At 44.0% G+C, this 17723-nt stretch overlaps 2 protein-coding genes across 4 annotated transcripts in view; both read right to left on the minus strand.

Moving 5' to 3' along the window:
* Nucleotides 1–154, minus strand: part of LOC142768966 (uncharacterized) — a 30599-nt gene extending 30445 nt beyond the window's left edge. Inside the window, exon 1 of the mRNA XM_075871631.1 lies at nt 125–154. Within this exon, the coding sequence (XP_075727746.1) occupies nt 125–142 (18 nt within the window). The 5' untranslated portion in view covers nt 143–154. The remainder of the gene's footprint in view (nt 1–124) is intronic.
* A 2296-nt stretch (nt 155–2450) lies between these two features.
* The window catches only part of Nadsyn (NAD synthetase), a 32464-nt gene continuing 17191 nt past the window's right edge, over nt 2451–17723 (minus strand). For all 3 annotated transcript variants that reach the window (XM_037416599.2, XM_075871630.1, XM_075871629.1), the window contains exons 15-19: nt 15500–15631; nt 15167–15236; nt 14167–14295; nt 10029–10205; nt 2451–8347 (exon numbers count right to left, since the gene is read on the minus strand). In XM_037416599.2, coding sequence (XP_037272496.2) covers nt 8039–8347; nt 10029–10205; nt 14167–14295; nt 15167–15236; nt 15500–15631 — 817 coding nt within the window. In that variant the 3' untranslated portion in view covers nt 2451–8038. The remainder of the gene's footprint in view (nt 8348–10028; nt 10206–14166; nt 14296–15166; nt 15237–15499; nt 15632–17723) is intronic.

The raw sequence follows: 17723 nt of genomic DNA on the forward strand, positions 1-17723 counted from the left end.
CGAAACCTTTGTTATAATGAAGTAAACGAAATTGTGTTTTGAAATAGTTATGAATACATCTTTATAGTGAACTTTTGGATATAACGAACTTAATTTCGTGTAAAGAAGCGGTCAGTAAGCTCACCTTCATTAACTGCATCATTATCCACGACAGCCGTGTCCAAGGGGCTCGTGCACAGTGTCGGTGCGACCTCGACGGTCTCCCGGTGACGCTTTTGGTGGTGGTGGTGGTAGTGGTTAGAAGATGAGAAAAGGCACCTAATTTCTGCAACCCGGACGGGAGCACGGCGCATTGCCAGGCTTTTGGTGGGCGGGCAAGCTCTCGAACGTTTTGCACATACGCCGGGAGCAAAAGTTTGGGAACGTCGCGCGGCGCCTGCACAACTCCTCCGATTATGGCCACTGGCCCACGCGAAAGAAAGTGCTTTTCGCACACAAGCACTTGTAGAACATCAAATGTGAAAACTACTTGTTTCCACTTTTCCCGCGCCGTTCATCGAGTCTAGGCAGCCAGAACATAGACACTTTTCCTCTTCATTTGCCTTGTAAGCGTATCGACACCCAAGCACTCGGCATCCTTTCCGACATTCAGGCACAAGTTAACACACCGGGCACAGCATCAGGCATCCGGTGAAAACTGCGCTAGGTGACATATGCCACGATGATATGCGGCTGCCGTTTGCCCGATGCCCCCAACTAATGCGACACTCTCCTCCACTTCGGCGCTTTCCTCCTCTATATCCTCACTCCACAGGCCGAGCCTCCTCTCTCAACGTCCCATATCCTCTCCCGAACAGCGCCGTGCGGCCGCCGGATCTTGCAATGTCGTGCAGGCGCGATGTTACCGCCCGAGATGGAAGAGGAGGAAACGCGGAGCGGCGGCTCGATTGGTTAAAAGAACGACAGTACTTAAAAAAAAAAAAGTCCAGGAACTTTGTTATGGATGGATGGATGCATGAGCGTCCCCTTTATAACGGGGTGGTGACGTGTGCCACCAAGCTTGCAAGAAAGAAAAAAAAAAATGAAACTTTTTTTTGGTTTGGTCGCTTATGCCTGATCTACTTCAAATAAATGGATATTATTATAACACAGAAAAATGTACATTTATGTTCCATCTCTCTGCCTCTTCAGGCAGATTGATTTCATTTTCCTGCTATTTCTGTCCTTAATATCTACTTTTCTGCCACCAATGCTCTGTCTCTTACCTGCTTCGATTGCGGACATGTTCAGTTTTCCATTCTTTTCTCTAAATCTCAAAGCCTCATGTAGGCTTGTACCCACACGTATACCAGGGTGGATGTCCCCGCATTCAATCAGAACCTGTTTCATCGTTTGTGGGGGAGCTACCTGCGGGGACGCAGCGCTGACCACCCGCGGCCTCTGCTTGGAGTGCATAAAGCTCTCCCATAGAGTTACGGCGTAGCTTCACGGTTAGTAAGAGTATCGAAAGACTCTGTAAAGCCCTCCGATAATAAACAAAGGGCTTACTGTAATGCAGATTAAACATAAACTGCATTATGTTTTTACACATAATGCAGATTGAAAGTGCATAGGACGAGAAAAGAGAAGCGGCTTGATACACACAAGCGTCGACTTAAAACCTTGAAACAGTATTTTACTTGGAGGCAAGCAATCATGTATATAGCTCAAGTCAAAAATAGTGAAGCCTCTTCTCTGTCCTTGTCTTATGCACTTTCACTCTATATCATGCCAAACCAACAAGCCCCAACTGCTAACCTAGTTACACACATACATTACACATGTGCAGTCGCATTTATTGTGATATGCAATGTGCTGTGTGGGCTCAGAATGGCACCAACATTATAAATGGGCCCCTACATCAAAAAAAGGCAAATCAAACTCCCTCAGTAAGAGGTACTTTATGAGCCAATTTATTGTTTATAGTTATCATTGTTCAGTTTTGGGCTCACTTAACTACAGATAGCAAGTTGCAGCTCGTATTGAGCATGACTGTAGGTACGTTTGGCTAGTGGCTGTATTGTACACGTTGCGAGAAGAGCGATGCCTGCATGTGTTTACCCCATCAAAGACATTGGCTTCGATACAATACACACCGCAACACACAACCTTTGCACAAAACGGCCACAACAAGCCAAACAAGTGATGTGCCAAGTATGTCTCGAATAATCCCCATTTAGGGAAGTTCCATTTAAGCCTCTTTGGCCTATGTGTGACCATGGGCGTCGGCATGATTTTGTCTTGGTGGGGGTGTAAACCGATGTTGAATTGTGGCTTGGAGGTAGGAACATCGCTGGTGTGGCTTGGGTGAGAGGGAAAGTGCTGATGTGGTTTGAGGGGGGCAATTTCCCCTTTTGCACCCCCTGCTGATGCCTGTGTGTGTGACCCATTATGTACCAAGACGCAAATTTACTAATACACATGCACACAAACAGATACATACATACATACATAAAGCATGAAGACATTACTTTCAACAAGAAAATGGCTTTATTCAGCTTCAGCCACAATAAACAAGAATAAAAAAAGACCCTTAGTGTCGCAGTCGCTTCACAGAGTAGTGACGTGCAAGTTGGTGCAAAAATAGAAAGGGCATTATGTTTTTTTTTTACTCTTCACTTTCGTTAAATAACTCACTCGCAGCAGCTCGTTCTATCAGTAAACAAATAAAATTTTTACAAAAACTAGTTTCCTCAGAACTTTTTAAAATTCATTTTATTTATTTTCCAGAAGCTTCAAGACCTAATGAAGATCGATCCCAGAATACTCTGTGCTGTGTGAATGTTTCGTTCTCGTAAAAAGCAGCGGGACACATGTCGATGTTGCCATATTGATACAAGTGAGAGTGATACTCTCACCACGTGACAATATAAAAGGACCACATCCACGAGGCTTTATCAACTTTCTTTATAAATTATCGTCAGCATTCCGAATTTAAGTACATGTCACTGATCATGCCATGGTCACTGGTCTCTGTTCGTCATGTCGAATTGTATAAAATTAATTTTCAATTAAAGTGTGACCATGAATGCCTAAATTCTCTGTAAGCAAAACAAAGTACAGGGGTAGACGACAACACAATGTAGTCTGGTGGCATAGGTCAATTTTTCGCAACTTCCTAAGCTGCTGTTTGAAAATGTAGTCTGGTGGCATAGGTCAATTTTTCGCAACTTCCTAAGCTGCTGTTTGAAAAGGCCTGATGTATGCAACACTGGTGCTGCAACATTGGCTGCAACATTGGCTTTGCTGCCAATGATCCAGTTTAGCACAAATGACAAATAGCACATTACATCTACACCTAACCTCACAAAGTTGCGTGCCTGTGGGCCACTCTCGTGGCCCACCTGAAAGTTGACGAAATCGGTAAGCAGTTCTCAAAAGAAATTCAGTGATGGAAACGTGCTGAAAATGACAAACACATACTGAAAATTTTTCGTGGATGTCTTCGATCGAAAAGGACACACACTACGCTATGCAGTTCAGTGTAAAATAAGTTCTCATGCCTTAAGTTGCAAACTATGATGTGTTCAAGATACTGTATACTGTTAAAGTGTGCTTTGTTCATATAGTAAGTGAAAACCAGACAAGGAAACATGGACGATAAATGTGCAATCTAATGTGGTGTGTGCATAGGGCCAGTCCACATTGTTAATGAAAGAGCATCGACAAGTCCCAGTCAAGTATATTGTAATATAGCCCCAGAAACTTTCAAATATCATGACACAACTAGTAGCTATGTGCAAACTGGCTCATAACACAGGAAATATTCAGAACTATGGTGTGATGGTGTAACATTAATGCAACGTGCAACATAATGCAACTTGCAACTTGTCAAGATAGAAATACCGGAGGGCAAAAGTAGCACAAAGTGTTGTAAAATGTATAAAATGTAAAAAATAACGCATCTCTGAGTCATATCGAGTCACGTGATGCCTCTGCTTCAGAATAACTTTCTATACCAGGTACTGTTGAATGACTTTCATTGCCTGAAAAAAAAAAAAAAAAAAAAAAAAAGCTTGTAATGGTTTGGTGGCCTGAGTACAACTAAGCAAACCCTGACCCCTAGTAAAATCACATCAGGATTTACTGCGAAGGTGATTCTAAAATAAATTATAGTAGTATGCGCGAACTGTCACGAGAAGCAGTTGTATTCAAACTTAAGAAGTAACTGAACCTACAGTTAGGCCGTGAGCCAAGACTGTAGAAGAAATATTGCAGCTTCAGAGTTTAGAATGTTGGGACACATTACTTTCGGCGTTCCTCATACTCCGCCATCGCCAAGGAAGTAACTTTGCCCTTCTTACTTTCAACTCAATAGAAATGAAGCAAGCAAGTTGGTGGTGATGCTAGATAGAGAGAACACTTCTATAACCTAAACTTGAAGGAGCCAGACATGATGAGTTAAAACTTGGCCTGTTTACACACTGTCATCCATCTTCTTAAAACTAATGCCTCATTGTGTTTGGCCAACTGAAAACATTGCAAATGCGTGCGGCTACCTTGCTTTCACTGGCACAACACTTGCACTGAAGCACTGTGGTCGCTCAGTCATTTCACCACTTTGAAAAAAACAGACTTTCTCATGAAAACGAACCCAGTCGATAGGCAGTTTACGTCAGTTGTCTATCAGTATACACTCGCACCTGTAAGGCCAAAGGAGGCAGGAAGCATAAACCTGACAACGAAATAAGTTAGTGCCAAGAGTCTTACTGTTTTGTTGCAACAACCTAAATGCACCCCGTAGGGAGAAGTTTTAAAAGGACACCTAAAACTACAGCTGTTACCCGAGTCACTGAAGGGTAAAAATACACATGACCCTCTCTAATTAATAGCCGATTTACTGGTGCTACCAACATTATACACAGATAAAGTTCTTCACTTAGTGAAAGGCCTGGGTGCAGTATTTCCCCTGTCTACACAAATACGAGGAATAATACACAGCTATAATGAAAGACGGTGCAACGGCTCCAACGCCGGTACCACATGGTGAAGCAGACCAATGGTGCGAAAAAGCTTGCTTCCTTAAGAACTGTACGAGCATGCATGAAACAGACCGAGGGGACAACAAACAGGAATGCACAGTACTCATGGATTCAAACGCTACATCATTTTTTTTTAGCACACTCAAACTTCATTATAGCAAAATTTCATCTTACACAAAGATAAGTTCGTTATATCCAAACATTTGTTATAAGGGTATATTTCTAACACTGCATCTATTGCAAGGCCATCCTTCATTTACTTCGTTATAACCAGTATTTCATTATATCTGGGTTCATTATATCGAGGTTTGAGAACAACTAGCATGCGCATGCAATTGCTCAGATAACCACGTCACATCGGAACGAATCTGGTTTCCAGAGATAATGCTCCCTCTGGTCTATGCGTTGGGATCGAAGTTACGCCGATAAGACACGAACTGAAAATGGTGGAAAAAAACGAGTGCGCATTACTTAGCCCTAAATTGTCCCATTTCAATCCCCGAGTACGGTGCCCATGTGAAGCAGGTAATTTCGGCTCTCATGCGTGCATGTAGTGAGGAACCCCTGCCCAGTACTAGACCAAGTCCCAATGTGAGGATGCTAGTAGTTCAACACGACAAACCACTTTTTTTGTTGCTTGCAACTAGTGCAATGTTTGTTCTGCCTTAATTCATTGTCATTTCTCAGCTTCACTCTAGTGGAGCAAGATGACCCTTTTTGCATCCTTCGTTGTGAATTCTGAGAAACTTATCACCTGAGTTTTACCAAGATTGCAGTGAAAATAAACTGCACCAATAAATGATGACTAATTTCGTTATCATTTCTCAGCTTCACTCTAGTGGAGCAAGATGACCCCTTTTGCATCCTTCGTTGTGAATTATGAGAAACTTATCACCAGAGTTTTACTAAGGTTGCAGTGAAAATAAACTGCACCAATAAATGATGACTATCCTAAAAGCATCGCCTCTCGTCTTGCGGATTCTTTATGCCACAGCTCAAAAATAAGTGATATGGCCGTCCATTCAGAAAAAGCACAGATCAGATCGTAAGCTCATGTGAACAAAATCAGTGCTACAGCCGGCACAAATAAATGAGATGATACAGAAGGCACCGCTAATTAATAAATGAATGTCTAAAAATGAGAACTGATAGGCACTGCTCTTCAATACAACCACTACAAGTAGAAGAGACAGGATTTGCTAGAGAAAAAAAAAATGCTCTTACAATGAAATTATTCCTGGGATGCCAGATCACGATATAATGCACATATGGCCTTGCCTGCTTTCGTTCCCTTTTTCTTGAGTGATTTCTTGCAACTGAAACCCACTACTTGGTTTTGTCTTTGGGAAAAGACAAACAGCAGTAATTTCATTCTGCTGGCTGTCAAATCGAAATAGCTCGAAACACTGCATGTCATACCACATTTTCTCGGGTAAAACATGTACGAGATATACAGAAAATTCAGAGATAATGTTGGGGCGCATCAATGTCAATGTGCGATGCGGCTTCACAGCACTACTCATCGTTATGGCAAAGAACGTGGCTTTATGGCAACATGCGGAGATTTTCTTCACTTTTTTCGGTGGTTTGTTATTCGGAGTGTGGCTTATATGCGAGGTAATACTGAAGTGCCTTGGACTTTACATAATTACAAATAAAGCTATCACTTCTCAAAAACATTCGAAAGATGTGAAATGATGCAAACAGGCTGTTAAACATGAAGGCGGTAGCACAGGATGGATGATACAGTGCGACTGATGCCAATTGTTGCATTTATATTTAGAACTCGCATTTTCTCTACACGTTATATCACCCCTTAGATAGAGGCCCAAACCGTCTGGCCACTATGCCCTGATTGCCGTACCAATCCCACATCTGCTTCCCATCACAGTGCGAGTTCTCGCACAACCGAAAGAACAACAACAAAAAAAGCTTTGTGCAATGCAAGGCCATCAGCATGCTCAGAAATAAAGAAAAAAAAGATGAGGTCATAGGACACAATTCAAGATTGCAGTTTTTCAAATAAAAACTTACATTGATGGCAATATGAGGGTGCTGGCAATACTAAATCATGACTAAGATGATTCAATGTGCAGGAGCAAAAAAAAACATATGCAAGGCAACAACTTGCCACAGGAGCGAATCTTAATGACACACTTAAGTTACCAGGCACGCATGTTTTATGGCTACAGGAACACATGCATCAGCCACGTACTCACTGCTTCTGGTGAACAGTGTAGTAATAACCCTACTCTGGCGCACTTCGTTTATCTTCTTCGTGAAACCCAATCGACGGCTATCTTCAGACGCCCGTGGTGATGTCTTCTTGCTGTGAATCCCACAGCAGGCTTCTTTTTATGGTTTTTGTTTTGTTCTTCGCTGACAACTAGACAATTTGCTTTGACCCAGTCTATTCAAGGTGGGTTCACATTTTTCTTGTGACTATGTCCAGATTAGCAAGTTCTGAAGAAAATCACAATCTCCTGTAGCATGGTCCATGCACAGAACTCGAGCCACGCCGTACACTTTGCTGGCACAGCAAAAGGGAAACGTAGATGCCCAAAATTTGGATTCCCAAAACACCAGAGCAGACGTCAGCCCTCATTCAATGCTTAGGGTTAGCTCTAATGCAACAGTGCAGAGACCAAAAGAAATCTTGCAGCCTCACTTCGAATTGAGCGAGTTGCTCCGGCCATGCTTTTAGTTTTGTGCAGGGTGACTGATACAAAGACAGCAGGCATACTGAGAAGCAGGAGGCACATATATAGAACACTTATGTGTCTTATTTCTTCATCTGTCTTGCTGCAGATAACTAAACAATAGAATATTCACCTACATCAATTCACATATATGAACTATATGAACTTCTATGGAGCACTGTATGTAACAAAACACCCACACTTGGAAGAACATGACAAATGAGGTGAAGGTTTCAGGCTTATGGAACATTACTTTAGGTCCCTTTTCTTTCGAGACACTGCTCTCTGCCAGTCACATAAAACTCACAGACTAAACGAAGTCATGTGCAACAAAGAAATAAGTGGTGCTGAACACTTTGAACCGGAGTCTGACAAAGATCACAGTAGCCATATCCTGGACTTGACCTCCCCACAGTCCAACGGCTCTGCAAAGCACTTTGGCAGACTCGTCGATGCGCTGCAGACTTCGAGGGCCGGTTGCCGGTAGCCGCCACCAGACACGAATATGCCTAGGTCTCCCGACGGCGTGTCGGCCATCTTGTTTTCAGGTGCCCTCTGTTGGCCGCTCCTTGAGTCAGTGGGTTTCTCGCTGAAGCTTTCGTGGACGCTGCCGCTGCTCTTCCAAATGATGTTGGTGCCCTTCGTGCTCATCGAAAGGCTGTCCTGGAGCAGGTCCAGGTGTTTGACCTGTTTTGTGAAACATAAAAATGCCCAAAACGGAAAAAAAAGGCCAGGCCTGCACACATGTAGCACAATCACAGTCAAAGTTGAAGGAGTTGCCTCTCTAGAGCCCGCTGTAAGCTCTATACTACAAGCACAGTTGCAAAGCACACACTATGCTATTAACGTTATTTTGCAGAAAACCGAGGCACCTGCTAAACATCTGTAAGGTGTCATGTGCACTTTGATGATGCCTTGGCTGATAATGAAAAAGAATTATGGCTGAGTCTTTTGTAGAGGGTGGGAAGCCTTAAACCACCGACTTATTCGGCGATTCACGTTATGTGAGGCCTGGTTGTTACTTTACTCGTTTACCAGGTTATATTACATCTACATATCACTTTACCCAAAATGGAGCCTGTATGAGATCCTTTTGTGGCACTGGCATGTGGTGGAATCATCAACTCCTTGCATCATACTATCAAGGAGGTATACCTCCAGCTCCATAAAAGTATCCCTACCCTTCCCCTAATCAATCATTGACTGTGCTAGGGGCCCAATTTACAGCACACACAAATGAATTGCCTGAGGACTTATCCAGAGTTCTGTTTCTGCTACATGCGATAAATGCCACAACACTATAGATCTTGCTCATATGCTCTGGCGTTGCTCCACGTTACCCAGCCACAAGGAATATACTGAAAAACGATGGGATGCAGCTTTGCGCAGTACTACTTTAGAGGGACAATTATGGGCAGTCCAACAGGCCCGCAAACCGGCTGAAAGGCTAGGTTTTTGAGTACCAACGTGGGAGCACCCCGCTTCGGGCTAGGACACTAGCACGACCTATTGGACCTTCATAAAGTTCGTTCATCCATCACCCCCACTCGCCTTTTTCTCTATATAGACCAGAGCCCTTCTGTCCCAATTGCCCATCTGCGTTTGCCGACCTGTCACACTGCCTTTTCTACTGCCCAACTGCTCAGCAATCCAGTTTTTGCCCTTCCCTTTCCATCACTACTTGGCTCGACCAAATAAGGCCCGACGGGGAAGAACAGCGTCGACTAGTCACACAGGCAGTCGAAAAAATAAAAGTTTGTTACTATAACTAATTCGTTCACTTAAAATGCTTTGAAATTTCTAAAAATTTAAATTCAGATCGAACAGAATTCTGATACTGCAATATTAATTCGGATATTGGAAGAACGTGAATTTTTGCACAAGCTTAAAGAATGCATATACCTTGAAAGGAATCTGTGCATGGAACTGTTTGGATAGATGTGGCATGAGCAGTTTGCGTAGGTGTGTGAAGAGTTAAAAAGATCAGTGACACTTAGGGAGGGACTTTTTTGGGGTGGTCATTCCCGTGTTGCGCAGTTTCGTGTGCATCTTGTGAAATACATGATTTTCTGAAAGTACATGCTGAGCTGATGTTTAGTGTTGCATCCTGTACGTCATGTTCCCTTGTCAGTTTTTTTTTTTAAATAATGTGTCATATTTGATGACATTCTAGATGACATTCAGGCAGGAAAATGCAGCTGGACGATAAGTAATTGCTGGTATCCTAGTGAAAGCGTGTACAATGTGCCAATAAATATATCCCCAACAGGTGATGCGTAGGGACCGACAGGCTTTTGAAGCCAATCGGCAAACAAAGTGTACGTCAGATCATTCTTGCGCGCTTCAAGGAAAACGGGCCCGCACTCACCTGCGCATCGATCTGGGTGAACTGCCACAACCATAGCGGGTTGTAGAGGAACGGTCGGAGATCAAAGCGGTTGTCGTCCGGGCTGTACGACTCGGCGTGGTAAGACGGGGTAATGACGGTCATCTTGTGACGGTTGATGGAGTACGTCCTGAAGAAGTGCTTCACCTTTTCGGCCACCTTCAGGTAAAAGAAAAAAGCAGATAAAGAAAAAAAATCACAACATATTCACAGAGTGAATGATGATGAGTGGGGCGAAGCGTTCGTTCGTCCATCCGCCCTGATGCAAGAACCAACGCCTCCTCCTGACTTTTTCATTCATGCATGGTGAGAACAGGTCTTTCATTCACGTGTTAAGCAGCACAACGCTTTAGTTGCTGCAGGCGACAACGATGGTCGCGTGTTCATATTTAGGCAGTGTGAAGTGACAAGTCGCCGCGATAAAAGATCAAATCGCCATATCAAAATTGGCTGATCTCCGATGATATCGCGATTGCGGAAAGCATCAGTAATTGGAAAACGATGCATACAAATACCTGGGTGACCGAAGGTCTTTCAAAGGCTGCGTGGCATTCTGTACACCCATTGGCGCAGCGTTTTTAACATATTGTAGCACGCAGGAGGTTGACGATATGCATTTTGGAAAGCATTGCGAGGGCAAGGTTACACAGGTGTGTATTCGTTCAGGTTCTGATAGTCGGCGGCCAGCTGTCGAGGGTAACTGAAGCGGCGCTGGTGCCTGGTGTCTTGGTAGTGACTGCGTTGCGGCCTCGGTGGTGGGCCAGAAACGTAGTCATACACCTCGATGTCTGCTGCAGCAATGGAAACAGGATGCTGATGCTGGTCTGGAATCGGCAAGGGTGTAGCTTCGCAAGGCGTCACGCGAGTGTGTCGACCGAGTTCTTCATGCACGATCTCACATATTGTAGACGCAAGATCAGAAGGCGCGTAGTTGTCAACACTCGCTACCGTGGTCACATAGGTAATTGACCAAATTTAGGAGCAATGCGCCTCATCTTCAGCGTCTCAAACGTGCGACAGTGCTGTATGACATCGGCTGCTGTACCAATGCTGTCTTTGCCGATAAGAAAGTGATGAACATCCCCTGCGATGCCCTTCAACAGGTGGCCGACTTTGTCCTCCTCGCACATACAAGAGTTAGTGGCCTTGCATAGCTTCAGGATCGCCTCGATGTACATCGTGCACATTTCGCCTGGGACCTGGGCTCTTTACAGCAGTGTTTGTTCAGCTTGCTTTCTCTTTGCCACGTGGTCCCCATAACACTCATTGATTTCGGACACGAAGCGTTCCCACGTTGTGAGGGCGTCCTCATGGTTCTCATACCATGTGAGCGCCGTGTCCCTCAAGAAGAACACCACGTTCATCAACTGAGTTGCCCCGTCCCAAGAGTAGTAGTTGCTCACCCGCTTGTAATGTTTGATCTACTCGTCCACGTCCTCGCTAGATTTGCCCCTGAAAGGACGGGGCTCTATTAGATGCTGATGCTGCCATAGACCAGCCGCGGCTGAGGTCGGTAGTAAAGGTGTCGTTGGAACTGGTGGTGCAGTGCCGTCAGCTGCGGGGTTCAGTGTTCCGTCTTCACCGTGAAAAATCTCGCCCACCAGCGGTAACGGGGGTAGCCCAGCAATGCGGCGGCTTTGGCGTAGTTCAGGTTTTTGCAGAACCGTGTTGCTTGGTTAGGTACCCAGCATTTCCACCATAAAACTGTTATGGTTAGATTGAGTTTAACTGTGTTTATTTACAGGAGAGATCAGGTGATGATCGGCGATGATGGCGAACATAGCCCGAACCAAGTAACTTCTTCTTCCTCTAACTTTGTCCCCAAAACATGGCCCGGCTCATACCGTATCAATATGACACCTAAATTTGCAAGTTTTTAGGTTTCATTAAAAAAATATTGTAAAAACTGCTGTAACCTCTCAAATGTCCTTGATCAACAAAACCTCATCGACACTCAACTGTCCACAAGGCTTTTTCGGTCAGTAGTTTGTCTGCTTGAAGTAATATCTCCCCATGAATGAGACATGCTTAGTTGCGTACCGCGTGTAACTTCAAAGATGGCAGTACTGACTTAGTACCGTAATTACTCGAATCTAACGCGCACCTTTTTTCCGCTTAAGCGAGTTCATAAATCGCATGCGCGTTAGAATCGAGTACGAACAAAAAAATTACGGTCAATCTATTGCCATCGCAAATCCAAAATGGCCGCCCCCTACGTGCGTCGGCATGGTGCGTCGGCTATTTCTGCCTATGTGTTTACCATGTGCGGCACTTCGTACGTGTGCTGAGGAGTTCGTCATCTAGTAGTGCATTAGCATCGATGACTTGGAAGGGCCGACTCCAAAAACTCGAGTGCACCACGATGCCGCTTTTAAAAGAAAAGTCATCGCGTGTGCAGAAACGGACGGAAATCGGGCCGCGTCGTGGTCCTTCTCGAAACGTGCGTGCGGGACCGGTGGATACAAAAGCAGAAGATTGTCGACAGCAAAGCTTCACGCAAAGGCTTCAGTGAACCACAGCAGGGTCGGTTTCCGCAAATCGAAGAGCTGCTCCGCGAGTATGTGCTTGAGGAGCGAGTGGCACAGTGGCCCATGACGACAGAACTGCTCCAAGTGCGGGCTATGCAATTAGTCTTAGAAAAAAGTCTAATGCGGAGCCTGTTTAAAGCGAGCAGGTGCTGGCTAATTAACTATATGAAGAGGAAAGGCTCTTCCCTCCGAAGGGGAACATGCACATGCGAAAACTTTTGCGGAGAAGTACGATGAAAAGCTTTACAGTTTTCAGAGGTTCGTCATAAACTTGCGGCGCAACAACGGCTACCTGCTTGGGCAAATCTGGAATGCCGATCAGACGCCTCTTTACTTCGACATGCCTGGCACCACAACTGTCGAGAAGAAGGGGGCGAAGCAAGTTCGCGTGCTGACATCGGTCCACGGTAAAACTACAGTGACGGCAATGCTCTGTTACACGTCAGATGGGCACAAGCTTCGCCCGTACCTCATATTTAAATGGAAGACAATCCCGAAAGGAATCGTTTTTTCGAGTGGTGTGATCGTGCGGGCCAGCAAAAAAAAATGGGTGCGCGTTGCAATCGATGTCTTGCGTTTTTTTTTTTTTTTTTTTTCGCGGTGGAAATTGGGTGCGCCTTACAATCGAGGGCGCGGTAGAATCGAGTAAATACGGTAATTTCTTTTCCATACGTCTACTGTTTCCCATTTTTTCGCGAACGCGTTTTGAAAATGGCGTACGGTGGAGGTAAGACGAGTGTTGTTGGTTCGTTACTGTGGAAAAGCTTTTCGTCTTTGTCGGAATGAATCGTTAAACATTTATAGAAAAGCTGAAAATTTCAAAGGGGCGCTCTTCTTCATTGCTGATTATGAGCAGATAGCCGGCCTTTTCCATGAGCAACTACAGCTAAAACGGATGCTAGGGCAAGTTGGTTAGTGCTTGATTAAACACTGCAAAGAAGATGGAACCGTAAATCTTTCTGTGCATTCGGTATATCCGTGTCTTTTGTATGTTCTTTTTTTATGCTGTTTTATCTTTCTTACATAACAATGAACTTAGTCATGCTAACTGACTAGGCACTCCCTTTAACAATTATTTTCAAAATGAAAAACCTTGCTTTTAGGAGTAAGTTACTGAAGGTGTCAAATTAAAAGAAACATTTTGAGGAGAAATGTTCTTGATATACAAAAAGAAAGGGAGAAGTTTACACTAGTCAGGTAAAGCTTAAGAAACAGCAAAGCTGGTTGTTCTTAAGGGCTTGACATGGCCTTCTTAGCTGACACTCTTTTCCCTGGGGTAGAAAACGTAGCCATTTGCCACACACCATGCACAAAAGTCCAAACCCCAGTGCCAAGCTGGCTGTGGCACCCCCAGAATCGCACGCAACTTTCACCGCTCGTACTCGGCTCGTGCCTGACCCGCGCACAGCTCGGGCATGGCTTGCGCACGATTGGGCCAACTGTTTTTGCTGGTGGGCACGGCAGATCATCAATCGCGCGAAGGGTTTTCTGCAGACATACCTCATATTTTACCTTGAGCAAGAGTAGCATACCTCATATTTTACCTTGAGCAAGAGTAGCAAGAGTAGGGGGTTAAAGGCCTAGCGACTTGCCTGAAATGGTGTCCACTTGTTCTGCCACTGGTGAACAAGCTTGCTGAACATGGAATACGGACCGCACGCAAGCTGCTTTCTCAGTCGTCCATACGTGCTGAGCTCCTCATATGTCATCCCCATGTCAGCCTGTGTAGATTATACATGAGTAGTTTATATTGCAGCGCTGTTTTGCAACACTAAACAGAGAATGACAGAGAAGGAGCAAAGTGAATAACAGCTCTTCTTCCATTTCAGAAACACTAGCGATGCAGTTATGTCAAAGGTATACAGCACAATCTCGTCACTTAGCTTTCCGTTGAGATAATCGGATGATTTGGATGTGTTCTCCGGTCCCGGCAAGCACATGTATCATTCAATGTCATCAAACTTTCCTCGATTCGACCATATTTGGCTGCAACTCGGTTATTTCAGATGATCCCCTTGAAGCCCGCCATGCACAAAGCACTGCAAATGTGCCCTCTCCCAATCATGTCACCCCTTCCCCTTATTATGCCAATGTATAGAGCTGACATTCCACTCCCTCCCCTCCCCAGAGCCGCAGCGCCCTCATCCCTATTACGTGTCAATGTATGAGGCTGATTTTGCTGCCCCCCCCCCTTCCTCCGTGCACACGCCTATGGATCCAAACACGAAATATAATAAATTTCATAAACACTGCTTGAGCAATTATATGAAAACATGCAAGGGTGCTTTGAAAGCAATGATGTCATGCTTGACACGAATCATTGCAATTTTCATGCAAGATTATGAATAGAAAAGAACTGTCACCCTTATTTACTTTGCTAATAGTAAACCTATTAATGTTATCAAAATAACAGCATTCAAGCATAATAACTTAATTGTCCAGAACCAATTTACAATTTCACTTTAGAGCCCCTTCACCACACAAGTTTTTGATAGAGATGTTGGAAGGGAAGAGGTACCCTATAATGAATTGAAGCCAAAGCCAGCTCAACGTTAGTCAATGCCAAGACAATGAAACAATAATGAAACGCACCTCGTCACTCTGTACGGTGTGTCCGTCTTTCAGTGGGGTCAGCTCTGCGGTTGGGGTGGCCTTGAGTATTCTGAAATGATTTGAAAAAAGTCGCTAGGTGTCGATATTCACACAAACCGTCTTCTCGTGAATTTTCTTTTTTTCTATTAAAAGAAATCACTGAATTTCATAAGACGTTGGTGCCTGTACGTGGCACCGGATACTCCTCTTACTACATAGTATTTGTCATCACAAAATTGATAAACATCACAAAACAAGACACACATATAAACAAATGTTCAATTACTTGCTCTGATTTCAGGTAAGCATACAAACAAACATAAAACAACTCACTCGTTGAGCGCCGACAGCTTGAATGTTTCACAGGCATACTTCAAGAAACGCTTCAGATCAACTTTGCTGATGCCTCCAATTGGGTTGATGTCCCCACTCGAACAGTCATACTTGGTCAGGTACCCACGAAGCCTGCACGAAACCACATGACATGCATGACAAGTTGAAGGTTCCTAAACCGAATCTAAACCGAATTAAACCGAATCTAAACCTAAACCGAATTAGAAAAGAACCTTGTAGAGTAATGAAACGAGTCTGTTGCAGCTATTTTCTCAACCATGCTGACATCTGCAGAAATGCGAGTGATGGTCTATAATGTTGCTCTACAAAACAGCTAAGTGCGACTAAGGAGGGGTGGTTGAACATGAGGTAAAATTTGTTGAAACCTGCTGAGGTTATGTTGTAGGTTTATTCAAAATGAAAGGGCCGTTTGCTTACATTTAAATATCTACGTGTCAGGATAAAGATTTATCTGTGCAGGGCCATCCGTTCATTCTGCAGAAAGGTGCTGAAGTTATTGTTCTGGCACAGTGATCGTTTACTTGACGAGCAATGGAGATGAAACTGTCTCCCAGAATCGTTGCTCCCACCGGTTGAGAAATACGAGCTGCGATACGATTTTCGCATGCAGAAAGGTCGTGAGCTTTTCAAATCCACAGTGAGCTGTGCATAGTTTATGAAACAAAAGTGATGAGTGAAGCAAAGGTTAAAAAATGGTGCGGACACTTCCCAAATGGCCGCATGATTGGCACAACGAAGAGCGCATTGGCAGGCTCCGCATTAAGAACATCGGAACTGTTCAATAATGGGGCCGAGAATTGCGTTTAGATCGATGACTGACTCTCTGTAGTCAGTTGGATAAATTTCCTTCGGTTGAACGCTCTACACTTCACACGACTGTTATGGGAAAGCTCGAAATTCACAAAGTGTGTGTGAGGAAGTGGCAGTCTCCAAATTAAGACCATTGGATCCGTTCAATAATGGGGCCGAGTATTGCGTTCAGATCTATGGCGGACACTTTGTACAAATGTACAAACCTACTCAAACAGCCAAACATTCCTAGGCGGTGAACTTCTATGCAGAGGGACTAAAGAAACTGGTGCAGTGGTACGAAAAGTGCTTAGAAGTTGGCAGTAATTACGTAGAAAAGTAAACAAGAATTGTACTAAACTAAACCAGGCAATAGAACCATTTACTAGCAGATATTTATTTTTTGAAGACCGAACGGTCCTTACTCTTTGAATAAGCCTCGTATATCTGCATGCTGAATAAAACCGATAAAGAATATAAAAAGTTTTGAACAGCAGAGGAATGATTTTTCAATAGCTCCAGCATCATTTAACAAATTATCTCTGCAGAGAGCACAGGATGTGCAATGCATTATGATAATTATATCCTCGATATAACTAACATAAACTATTGTACTAGATACAACTAAAATTGACATTACCAATGACTGCATATAAATAAGTAAACATAAAATAGGATTGGAAATGTTTGACTTTACTACATAATGATCAGGCATAGAAAGCATGCTATGTGACAGTGGTGCCACTGCGGGAGACATTATGAAGCTTTAAGTAGGACTGGAAGTTGGGTAAGTAGGTATCAATACATTATTAAAGGAGCCCTGAAACACTTCCTAAGTAACCATGAAATGGGTTCACTAAAAGGGCTTATTGCCTCACAAATTCAACGCCACAAAAATTTTAAGAATCTGTTCAGTACGAGCGGAATTATAAAGATTTGTTGCACGCTGCAATCGCACACTCTCTTCTCTCAACCTGACGAAAGCATTGGAAGCTAAGCAGGGAGGGATGGCAGGGGCAAAGAAAATACGTCACGTGTGCCTCGTAATCTTGAGCACTGTTTTTTTTTTCTTCGAGTACATGGCTTTTTATGTGTGATCACGCGTGCCTGCGCAGAAAAAAAGCGGCCTCCCACGGCGATTTCTGTAATGACCAAGCATGCCACGTTCAAATCGGCCAATGGCTGATAGACGACCTGCGACGAGTGATTTTTGAGTGTCTGCCTTCATTTGTCGAAAGAAGAGAAAGTCATTCTTAGCTGACTTCGATGATTTATTGTGAATTTCAGGCCGCATGCTGCGCTGTAACATTTGTCTCACCTGTACTTGAGAGCCTCTACTACCGAAGCAGCGTTTTCTGATCATGCTCGAAAAGTGTTGCAGGGCCCCTTTAAAAAAACGGTGCAACAGAAAAGA

Source organism: Rhipicephalus microplus, chromosome 8 (genome assembly GCF_043290135.1).
Source record: "Rhipicephalus microplus isolate Deutch F79 chromosome 8, USDA_Rmic, whole genome shotgun sequence".
NCBI lineage: Eukaryota > Metazoa > Arthropoda > Arachnida > Ixodida > Ixodidae > Rhipicephalus > Rhipicephalus microplus.